Source organism: Salvelinus sp. IW2-2015, linkage group LG28 (assembly GCF_002910315.2).
Source record: "Salvelinus sp. IW2-2015 linkage group LG28, ASM291031v2, whole genome shotgun sequence".
Taxonomy (NCBI): domain Eukaryota; kingdom Metazoa; phylum Chordata; class Actinopteri; order Salmoniformes; family Salmonidae; genus Salvelinus; species Salvelinus sp. IW2-2015.
In genome coordinates this window covers 1666948-1679715 of record NC_036868.1, presented here as the reverse complement: position 1 = coordinate 1679715, position 12768 = coordinate 1666948, and the positions used below count along the sequence as shown (strand labels likewise).

Here is a 12768-nt window from a genome sequence, read left to right as displayed (position 1 = left end):
AAACTATATTTAAATTGGTGGTTCGAGCCCTGAATGCTGATTGGCTGACAGCTGTGGTATATCAGACCATATACCATGGTATGACAAACAATTTATTTTTACTTCTCTAATTATGTTTGTAACCAGTTTATAATAGCAATAAGGCACCTCGGGGTTTGTGGTATATGGCCAATATACCACGGCTAAGGGCTGGTGTGTTGTGCGCAAGAACAGCCGTTAGCTGTGGTATATTTGCCGTATGCCACCCCCCTCGGGCCTCATTGCTTAAGTACTTAGTTATCCATGTTCAAACATTGTTAAATTACATTTTGGTGGAATGATCCTTCCACGTGCTGAACCATATGCACTGCCATTGCAATAATGACACAGTTGAATGCAATCCTAGTATAAAGGCCTATGGCTCTATACATGTAAATAAATGTGGTACCTTCAAGGTACGTGGTACCTTCAAGCATTGGAAATTGCTCCCAAGGATGAGCCAGACTTGTGGATGTCTACACATTTTTTTCTGAGGTCTTGGCTGATTTCTTTGATTTCTTAAATGATATGTAAATGTAGTATAAAGGCCTATGGCTCTATACATGTAAATAAATGTGTATATGTGTATATAAATGTGTATATGTGTTTATGAATGTGTGTTGCTGCCCCCTCGGGCCTCATTGCTTAAGTGTACTTAGTTATCCATGTTCAAACATGTTATAAATTACATTTTGGTGGGAAATGATCCTTCCACGTGCTGAACCATATGCACTGCCATGTGCAATAATGATCACAGTTGAATGCAATCCTAGTATAAAGGCCTATGGCTCTATACGTGTAAATAAATGTGAATATGTGTATATAAATGTGTGTGTGTGTATATATATATATATAGTTGAAGTTGGAAGTTTACATACACCTTAGTCAAATACATTTAATCTCAGTTTTTCACAGTTGGGATGGTGTTCTTCGGCTTGCAAGCCGCCCCCTTTTTCCCCCAAACATAATGATGGTCATTATGGCTATTTTTGTTTCATCAGACCAGAGGACATTTCTCCAAAAAGTCCCATCTTTGTCCCCATGTGCAGTTGCAAATTGTAGTCTGGCTTTTTTATGGCGGATTTGGAGCAGTGGCTTCTTCCTTGCTGAGCGGGCTTTCAAGGTTATGTCGATATATGACTTGTTTTACTGTGGATATAGATACTTTTGTACTTGTTTCCTCCAGCATCTTCACAAGGTCTTTTGCTGTTGTTCTGGGATTGATTTGCACTTTTCGCACCAAAGTACGCTCATCTCTAGGAGACAGAATGCGTCTCCTTCCTGAGCGGTATGACGGCTGCGTGGTCCCATGTCGTTTATACTTGCGTACTATTGTTTGTACAGATYAYCGTGGTACCTTCAAGCATTTGGAAATTGCTCCCAAGGATGAGCCAGACTTGTGGATGTCTACACATTTTTTTCTGAGGTCTTGGCTGATTTCTTTTGATTTTCCCATGATGTCAAGCAAAGAGGCACTGAGTTTGAAGGTAGGCCTGGAATTTTCCAACCTGTTTAAAGGCACAGTCAACTTAGTGTATGTAAACTTCTGACCCACTGGAATTGTGATACAGTGAATTATAAGTGAAATAATCTGTCTGTAAACAATTGTTGGAAAAATMACTTGTGTCATGCACAAAGTAGATGTRCTAACCGACTTGCCAAAACTATAGTTTGTTAACAAGACATTTGTGGAGTGGTTGAAAAACGAGTTTTAATGGCTCCAACCTAAGTGTATGTAAACCTCCAACTTCAACTGTACATACTATTTATGCATGTGTTTTTTTTTTACAAATGATATGTTTCTATAACAAGGACTATGTCTGGAACAAGGACTATGATGGAAAAATGTGATCAAACTTTAGAAAAAGTAGAGCAAGTATTATTGTACATTTGTATAACTTTTACATATAGGTTATTCAGTTGTAAAGACAGCTCTCCAATCAAAATGTTTCCATGCTCTTTATCAATATTCCATATGCTACTGGTATTTATATTTCATACTTTCGTTTTGTTTATAACCAATTGACCCCCCCACCCCAAAAAAATGTATGTATTGATTTTTGGGGGAAGAAAGTATTTGGGCTTTGTGTGGTATAAGATAGGGCTATTATTCTGGTTTCCTGACCTCCATCTCTACATCTGATAAAACATGCAAAAGGTCATTCTGTTGGCCTCACAATAGGCCAAGCTCTCTCAGTACCTGTGGGAAAGTAAGGGGCAAGGAGGTTAGAAGTCGCACAGACTCCAGCTGGTCCACTGTAGAACCACTGTACCCTCATAGGCGGCTGTATGGTACCAGGGACCAATTTAGAAAGAATAGTCACGTCTGTCTCAACAGTTTCTCAAGCATTAGGAGAAGGGAGAAAGGGGAAACACCATTGTTTTGTTGTTTAAGCACCCTGGGCATCGACTGTTAACGACGCGGTACCCGTATTTGTATGTGTAGGCGTTAGGAGTTTAAGAAAACATGGCTGCATTGTGTGGCTAGTTAATAACGGCTTAACTCAACAGGCTGTGGTAGGAAGTCCATAAACTGTGCAGGAGACACACTTGTGTGAGAAAGTATAGATTAGAATTTGCTGCTGTATAGTGTAGACCTACTATTTCCCCTCTGGTCTGTTTGTAAAGAGAAGGAAGCGGACAGAATGCAGAGAACATGAAGACTGGGATGGAATGTATGTTGGAAACAGTAGTCTTCTCTTAGTCCCTGTCATATCACTGTAATCAGAAACATCTCTTTGTCCCCTATCATATCACTGTAGTCAGAAACCTATACAGTTTACACACAGTATTTGTATGTATGTCTGAGCATAACTTTCAATACTGTTTGAACACAGGTGTATCCTCTTCAGAGAGATCTATAAAGTGAAGCCACTCCTAACCCAGGTGACAGTACTGCAGCTCTCATTCTCTACACAGGTGACACTGTCATCAATAACCATAAGTCATTCTCCCCTGGTTGTTTTACAAGTTAACTCCCATGGTGTAAATTCATTAAGGACGCTTCCTCCAGAAGGCATAGAAATGGGATTATTTCAAGAGGTGTACTCTGCTAATAACTATCCTTTCAATATTAGTGTGATATTAGAATGATAATATTGGACTGTCTTGTGTCAGTTCAAATGTGGAAACCATGTTTCAGCACCGCCACCGTTGACAGCGTCACTGACACTTGTTGAACAACGTCACTCACGTCTTTGGTATCCCTTCAAACAGATGTACAATATTACACCTTTACCCTCACCTCTTAACAGACTCCACAGTCTGTCTCTTTCAATGGGCCGTGAGACAAAGGCAATGATGAGCAGGTTTGGGGTTGTAAACTATCGCAACGTTCCCCACAAAAGCCTCTTGTCTGGAGTGTTTCCAAAGTGTGCCTGGCTACTGCCACCCGGGTCTGGGTCAATGGGCATGCAGGGCCCAGCGCACGGAGTAGAGACATGGAGATATGCTCCCATTCAAAGGCATTGACTCATTACAAAGGGAGGTCACAACCCTGCTCTTTCTCCTGGCAAAGGACTCCGACATCCATTTTGACAGTAGGAACCACAGCCAACAGCATGCTCTTAAATCTCTGGACAAAGTGAGAAGACCTTCCAATGGTATTGTTTTTGGGCCTGCTCTACACAAGTGGGTATTGATGAGTCAGGGGGGAGGGTGGATGGTCTTTGAGAGACTCTGGGTCTTACCGGGAGCTTACATCTGTGTGCAGGACTTTTAGAAGCTCGACAGCTGTTAAAACGTAGATTATAGACTGACAAAAGCCAGACCGTTTTGTATCATTGTTACGGGAAATGTTTGTTATGCATTACCATACCGACACACCAGTGCTTGTTATGCACTACCATACAGACACACCAGTGCTTGTTATGCATTACCATACAGACACACAAGAACTGATATACAAGAATTTGAGTCCAGACTCCAGACAGAAGGCAATAACTAACTCAATTTGCCTTTTTTTTTGTTTGGGTCCCATTGTATTTGGTTTCTCATCCACCAGTCGTGTCTCGTGTGATAAGGCTGTCTCTTTCAGAAGAACCACTCATTCCTCTGGCATGACATTGTGCACAAAAACACGAGAGACATTCTCAATAATGGTAATTTTTTTTTATCCCAAAAAGTGATCAAAGTCAGATAACGAACAGGTTGTTGGAACGCAGAGCTCCCTGGAACCTTGAATAGATTGCAGCATCTGGCAAAGCCTGTCCACCAGACCCCAACCCCCTGTCAGCCCACTCCCATGCTCCGCTGCCCCAGACAAAAGCACTCAATCACCGAGCGCTGTTGCTGAGGATGGCTCTTTCTGCTCCTGACCTCCGGCTCACTCCAACACAACATAAACATCAGTGACATATAGGAGGGGAACTCCCGCTCCCGCCCCTGCACCCACGCCTGAGACACAACCGCAGGCAGGGCCAAGCACAGTTTATTACCAACCTTAAATCAACTTTTATACAATGTCCAGTGCGAGGATAGAGGAGTTGTGCATTGTGTGTTGTTGAGGTACTGCGAGCAGCTGTCGTGAGTTCAGTGTGCGTTCAAGTTCGCTCAGATGTGGGAGTCACTGTTCAGAATCAGAACTTCTTGGGAAGGTGTTTGAATAATGATTTGAAAGGGAAACATTTCACTCACAGTGTTTGAGTGTTGGTGATGGTAATAGATGTGTTCAGCTGCATTTATTTCCTTTATAAAAGGTGTCTAGCGATGAGTTCAGTAATCTATCCCTCATGAGTACTCAACAACCTGTTGTGTTGATATTACTAGACATTGTTGAACTACCCTATTCTGTAAAAAGATGTTCTCAATCACATGTTAAGGTAGTACAGTACAGCGGGTGTTTTTCAGGTCTTTCTCTTGGCTCACATTCATATTTACCCCTGCAGATATCTTACACCACCCATCAAGGAAGGAAACCTTTGAGCAAAAAATCTTTGTTGCGTGTTCTATCCTTTCTCTCTGCCTCATCCTATCTTTTCTGCTAAGGAGGGATTCTTTTTTTACCAATCTGAGCCCTTAGGTAGGCTCTAAATGTCTTGGTCTGAACAGTTTTCTGTTAGAGTAACGTCCTTTAGTGATGTGCGGGTCAGATGTTTGTTCACCTTCACTTGCCCGCATTTACTATTAACCATCTGCAGATATAGAAAATGCGCTGTACAGTCAGAGATGGCGGAGAGATTTTTTGACAGACTTTTAGGTCTATGTCTCTGCTTATGTTTTCCAACATTTTGGTTAGTCAACTTCTCTATAATTAGATACATCAAATACATTTGTATTGGTCACGTACACATATTTTGCAGATGTTATTGTGGGTGTAACAAAATGATTATGTTCCTAGCTCCAACAGTGCAGTAATACCTAAACAATACAAATATTATTTTTTTTAAAGAAAAAGAAAGGAATTAAGAKATTTTGAAATATTAGAACGAGCAATATAAGTATGTATATGATGGTGTGTATAGACATTAGTATTATTATATTAATTTAAAAAAGGTGAGTACAGCAGTAGTTATTTAGGATGATCCTTGACTCTAATACAGTATATACAGAGCCTTCAGAAAGTATCCCCTTCACCTTTTCCACATTTTGTTGTGTTACAGCCTGAATGTAAAATGAATTAAGTTGAGATGTTGTGTCACTGTCCTACACACAATATCCCATAATGTCAAAGTAAAATTATATATATTTTTTTTTTAACAAATTTATTAAAAATGAAAAGCTGAAATGTCTTGAGTCAATAAGTAATCAACCCCTTTCTTATGGCAAGCCTAGATAAGTTCAGGAGTAAATATTTTCTTAATAAGTCACATAATAAATTGTATGGACTCACTCTGTGTGCAATAATAGTGTTTAACATGATTTGTTTATGACTACCTCATCTCTGTACGCCACACAGACAATTATCTGTAAGGTCCCTCAGTTGAGCAGTCATTTTCAAACACAGATTGAACCACATATAACAGTGAAGTTGTCCAGTGCCTCACAAACAAGGGCACATATTGGTAGATGGGTAAAAAAAAGCAGACATTGAATATCCCTTTGAGCATGGTGAAGTTATTAATTACACTTTGAATGGTGTATCAATACAGCCAGTCACTACAAAGTTACAGGCTTCCTTCCTAACTCAGTTGCCGGAGAGGAAGGAAACCGCTCAGGGATTTCACCGTGAGGCCAATGGTTACTTTAAAACAGTTACAGATTTGACTGTGATGGCTGTGATAGGAGAAAACTGAAGATGGATCAACAACATTGTAGTTACTCCACAATGCTAATCTAAATGACAGAGTGGAAGCCTGTATAGAATAAAAATATTCCAAAACATGCATCCTGTATGCAATAAGGCACTAAAGTAAAATTGCAATAAATTTGGCAAAGAAATTAAGTTTATGTCCTTAACACACAGCGTTATGTTTGGGGGAAATCCAATACAACACATCACTGAGAACCACTCTTGTCACGTGTGCACCCTCTCCTGCCTCTAGGTCACCAGGCTCCTCGTTAGGGCGCACACCTGTCACCAGCGTTAGGCGCATAATGACACTCACTTGGACTCCATCACCTCCTTGATAACCTACCCTATATATGTCACTCCCTTTGGTCTCTTCCCTAGTCGTCATTGTTTCTGTTCCTGTGTCAGTTCTGTGCGTTGTTCGTGTTTTCTTGTTTTGTGTTATTTTACTTTTATTATTAAAACACTCTCACCCTGAACTTGCTTCCCGACTCTCAGCGCACATCATTACAACTCTTCATATTTTCAAGCATGGRYMTGGCTGCATCATGTTATGGGTATTCTTGTCATCGGCAAGGACTAGGGAGTGTTTTAGGATAAAAATAAATTTAATAGAGCTAAGCACAGGCAAAATCCTAGAGGAAAACCTGGTTCAGTCTGTTTTCCAACAGACACTGGGAGACAAATTCACATTTCAGCAGGACAATAACCTAAAACACAAGGCCAGATATACACTGGAGTTGCTTACCAAGACGACATTGAATGTTCCCGAGTGGCCTAGTTACAATTTTGACTGAAATCGTCTTGAAAATCTATGGCAAGACTTGCAAATGGCTGTCTAGCAATGATCAACAACCAACTTGACAGATCTTGAAGAATTTTTTGAAGAATAATGTGCAAATATTGTACAATCCAGGTGTGCAAAGATCTTAGAGACTTACCCAGGAAGACTCACAGATGTCATCGCTGCCAAAGGTGATTCTAACTCTATGTATTGACTCAGGGGTGTGAATACTTTTGTAAATTAGATATTTTTTTATTTCATTTTCAATAAATTTGCAAGCATTTCTAAAAACATGTTTTCACTTTGTCATTATGGGGTATTGTGTGTAGATGGGTGAGAAACATGTATTTTATACATTTTGATTTCAGACTGTAACACAACAAAATGTGGCGTAAGTCAAGGGGTATGAATACTTTCTGAAGGTACTGTACTTTATTTTGTATTTATTTATTTTACCTTTATTTAACTGGGCAAGTCAGTTAAGAACAAATTCTTATTTTCAATGACGGCCTGGGAACAGTTGGTTAACTGCCTTGTCCAGGGGCAGAACGACAGATTTTTACCTTGTCAGCTCGGGGATTCGATCTTGCAACCTTTCGGTTACTAGTCCAATGCATACTGTATGAAGTGGGTAAAGCAGTATGTAAACATTATTAAAGTGTCCAGTGTTAAATGACTATGCACAAAGGGAAGCAGTCCCTAAGGTGCAGGGCTGAGTACCGGGTGGTAGCCGGCAAGTATAGTGCATTCAGAAAGTATTCAGACCCCTTGACTTTTTCCACATTTTGTTACGTTGCAGCCTTATTCTAAAATTGATCAATCTACACATAATACCCCATAATAACAAAGCGAAAAACAGGTTTTTATAAATGTTAGCAAATTTATTACAAATAAAAAACAGAAATACCTTATTTACATAAGGTTTCAGACCCTTTACTCAGTGCAAAATTCAGGGCTTGCTGCTTCTCTTCTTTTAATACTTCTTGCCCTAGAAGACTAAATGAATCCTTGCTCACCAGAATAATGTCATAAATCAATAGAATGAATGCTTCAATCTAGTTGACATCTGTAAAGTTTTATCTTTCATCTCTGCTTCTCTCGGGCAGCAAAGATGTTTAGGGACCGGGGAGAAAATTAAAAACTCAAAAAATTACATCAGTTTCACTGGTTTTAAGGAAATAAAAGCTGTGAAAACTACCCAACATGTACATTTAAGTGGCTAAAATACTATCAGCTTTTATGATGCAGATTAAGATAGTGCCTTTACAGACAGTCCGTAACCGTGGTTGAAATACTATCCGTTTTTATGATGCAGATTAAGGGTAGCACCTTTACAGATGGTCCCTAACCGCACATTCATTCTCTCAAGATGCTGAATTAAATAAATTATATTTCTCCACTCCTTTTCCCGAGTTAAAATGTACATTTGGTACATAATTTCACTGCAAGAAATACTTAATTCTGCAGGAGTTAATATTATATTAGACTATGTGAGAGGTTACAGTCAGCGTCAAGATTTCAGTTCGGCTACTATTCCATTCAACCCATCTGAACAGTACAGTTCCGTTGACGCGTCATTTTGAAGTCCTGCTCTTGTGAATCTCAAATGTGTATGGCGCCTCACAATCACCACACGTGACATAGTCGACACTGCTATCATTCTATTTTACCACTTCACCAAATCTTTCCCAAACATTAGGCTACTGTTCTAGCCCTCCCTTCAATTTATTTTAAACTCTCTATTTCGCAGCTTTTCTCTTATTGAATTAAACTCTTTTTTCCTTTTTGCCTCAGTGGATCAACGTAAACTTTTTCTGCCCCAAATTATTTGTCAATTGCCGTGTATTTGGTGCGCTACAGTTAGGCCTTAAAACTTAGACTACGCACAGATAAAAATAATGAAAGAAAAACCTCAATGTAGCCTATAGATATGAATTGAACAAGAGTTGTACATTTATGGATTTTCAATGCATTGTTTTCTCTCAATATTTCATGACCCATATCCACGGGAACTGCAGGTTATGACTCAACCCGCGCATCACTAACATCCTTATACAGCTGTTTCCTGAAGCTATGTTGTATTCGTTGAGACTCTTGGATACCCATCTTTCATTGAGTTGATCAGTGGATATGGTAGTCATGACTACCCTAGCTCTTGATGGTGTGCACTCCTCTGTGATGGTATCCGCCTGGAGCCTGTGTGTGTCTGCTTACATGTATGTAGGCTATGTAATGTGTTTGTCTTTTAATAGAATACTGCAATATATGTTTTCGAATAAGTAGCAGTATGGCATATCAGAGATAAGAGAAATGGTTAGATCTTGTACAAACCTGAATATTTGAGATCTGACTCGTGGGTTGACTCTAATCTCGTTGTTTCTCCATAGGACCCGGGCTTCGCCGTGTTCCTGTTTGACAAGCTCCAGCACCTCCAGTGTCCACATAGGGGCCCGTATGCTAGAGAGGACAGCACCTGCCAGGTCTGTGGCACTGCCCTTCACCAACTGAGACGCCTGGCCCTGCAGAAAGCCTTGGGCCTCACCGGAGACATGCCCGACCTGCATCCTGGAGCCTTCTCCTCAGGGCTGACCCCCAGCCCTGCCGCCCACAGCGTGGTCACCCTACCCTGCCAGGACTGGTCCATGGAGGACTCGCCAGCCAAGCAGCCACCCAGGTTCTATGATCAGATTCCTGGGGAAAGGTTCAGGGGGGGACTCCAGGGTTGGGGTGGGATCCAGAGCAGCTACATGGGAGGGTCCAAGTCCACGGTGACTCCTATACCACAGCACTTTCTGGAGGGAGTGTGGAGAGTCTCTCGTGTCAGGAGGGATCATCATCCTCATTCTGCTGTGGTAAGTTCATATTCTCTTTTGTTTTCTTTAGGTTAGAGTATTTTGGGCTAGACTTCATTCATACAGTTTCGGTCTTTTAAACATTCTGAAATGTATTCAGACCTGTGTTTGTCTTTCGTCTGAAAGCTACCTAGCAACACCTAGCAAAGCCGAAATGCATAGTTTTTTTGGCAAAAAAAGACACCTTGAATTTGTCCTCCATTTTCATTTAAGAATGGCTACCATTTTCATTCACTTTGGTTAGTGCTGCACGGTAACACTTCTACTTTTTTTATACTCCATGTGCTATTACAAAACCATTCAGGTCTGAGAAAAGACCTTGGTTTTGCTGTTACCTTGGCAACGCAGAACAATTTGAATTGCTGTGACTCTAGAAAGAGTTAAGAGTTGTGACCAGAGTCAACGGGAAAGGACTTATTTCTCCATCCATGGCTTCTGTTAGGAGTTTGGTTGCCAAGCATGACATTGCCATCTCTCTGGAATAGTGTGTATTTGACTGAAACTACTGTAGTTTATGTAATTTTTTTCAGGCCACTTATTTATTAGGCTTCATTAAACGACCCAGTGTCAATTTTATGGCTGGCCCTATAATCATATCATCATGATTCGCACTCCTAGTTCAAGGTTGAGGTGTCTTGAATACCACTCCAGTTAAGTGGCATGACAGGGCTGCCACCACAGGGGGCCTTCATCTGCCTGAATGAGATGTCACCCTCTGATGATGTCATTTGGGGTGTTAATCAGGACTCGGGGGCGACATGACCAGTGTCAAGGCAGGTGCCTGCTCATAGCTCAATAGAAACAGTGGAGTTGGGAGTCTCTGTCATATCACTTATTTTAGAGATTAACTTTTTAACATTTACCTCCTACTCCGTTCATAGCAGAATAATCATGCATAGTAGATAGTCAGATAACTTTTAATCCACCTTGTACTGTTTTGGGCATCCCTCTCAGGACATTATCTGATCTAGAAAAATTAACTATCCGTATATTGGCGTAATTAAATTAACACACCACTACATCATCTAGCCTGTACGAAACTAAAATGCCATCCCCTCTGACTCACAGTCCACTGAGGAATACAGAAGGTAAACAAAGCTGAGGTTCATATCACCGGAGGCAACTCAGTTCAGCTTCCTTTTTACACTCTTCTTATAAACAACTCAAAAGGTTGTTTGGTTAGTGCCAATTCAAGTGACGGACTTCATCCCCATGAAAAAGGATTGCAGTAGGTGGAGGCTGTTGAGGGGAGGACGGCTCAAAATAATGTCTGGAACGGAGCGAATGGAATGACATCAAACCATGTGTTTTATGTATTTGACACCATTCTACTTATTCCGCTCCAGCCATTACCACGAGCCCGTCCTCACCAATTAAGGTGCCACCAATCTCCTGTGATGGCAGTCCAGTCAGTCCTAGGTAAACCCAGGTAGATAGATGTTGGCCATGACAATAAAGTACACCCCAAGGCTGCATCAGAAGTCATTAAACAAGCAGATTGCCCACTCTAAGCACAATACCCTCCGAGCCGGTATCACAGCCTTCCAAACACCACTTGACCTTCCTACCCGGAGATTGAACATTAGGTCATCTCAATGCGGTAGGATTATCATGCTGATGAGGGCCATTGTTGACCTCACCGCCACACAAGTACCATCCATCGATGTGCCAACTAACTCCCAACTCCAGTGATGGGCTGATTAAACTTGGGAACACGGGAATGACCTCCTGGCCGCCACGAGCCCCCATGCCAAGTGAGTCTGGATTTGTTTCAGACACTGAAAGCATAACCATGCTAACTGTATACCGCTCCATAGAGGCACTCCTATAGATTAGGCATCACAGTCCTGTTTGTAATGGGGTTGTAATGAGGGCCAGAAATCAATGGGGAGAGGATTGGATATGCAAATGTTGTCTGAGGTCATTGTAGAATCTACAGAGAGAATGGTCGCTATTGATCGCGGGTGAGATTTGTGAAGTGCTGGACAACGGCATTAAGTGCGTGTTGCGGCGAAGTGGGGGAGGAGGCTGTGGGTCAGAATGGGATTCATGCCAATTTCTCTTGATTGAAGAGAAGAAACGGATGAGAAACTGAGTGGTTTGATTGATTGGACGATTTGGGTGTGGAGGATGACATCGAGACGACTGATGGACCAGAGAACAGCTCTGATTGGCTTATCTTCTGTCTTTTGTGTCGATTGACAGCTACAATAGTTTTCAGTGAGGGCTGACCTCTATGCCTCATGGTAGCCTCTGGTCAGAGCTTGTTTTACAGCGGATATACCAGAGATCTGTATATAAGGACGAGATGCTCTTGTCTCCGCCCCAACAATGGGAGTCATTGTCCCAAAGGCGGGAAGGCAGGTGACAAGTTTAGGTCCAAAATAAGCTCATATGGCTTATTTTGGACAGATTTTGGCAAAAGTGAAACCTCTCGCTTCTCCTCTTCCTCTTTGGAACCTCTCTACCCAGTCAGATACCTTTAATAATGTATTTTGTCTCTTAACATCTCACCTGATATCCCAATGTGTGCTCTAAAAACCTAAGAAAAGATTTGTCTCCTTTTGAAAACAGAATATGAATGTGTATCCACCCAGTATGTATATCCACCTAGTATGTATTGTATAATAATGATCCTAAGTATGTTGTATGCTCATTTGCTATGCTGTTGGGACTTACAGGCAATCTGTTCTCAATGTTTATTTTCTGTGTATCTGTTAGCATCCACTCCCTCCAATGTCAACAAGTGCCTCTGTGCTGCCAAGAGTTGGACAGCTAATGCTTTTGATTGAACGTGTGCCGCTTAAGGCAGCCAATCGTATCCCCTTATTCCTTCTCGGTGTCTGAAAGCAATTAGACCTTGAGCTGGCACATCGCATCCCAAT

The 12768-nt window shown here is 41.3% G+C and overlaps 1 protein-coding gene across 1 annotated transcript in view; it reads left to right on the top strand.

The window, feature by feature from the left end:
- Positions 1–12768, top strand: part of LOC111954055 (kinesin-like protein KIF26A) — an 87787-nt gene that overhangs the window by 65962 nt on the left and 9057 nt on the right. The window contains exon 3 of the mRNA XM_023973552.2: positions 9419–9883. Within this exon, the coding sequence (XP_023829320.1) occupies positions 9419–9883 (465 nt within the window). The remainder of the gene's footprint in view (positions 1–9418; positions 9884–12768) is intronic.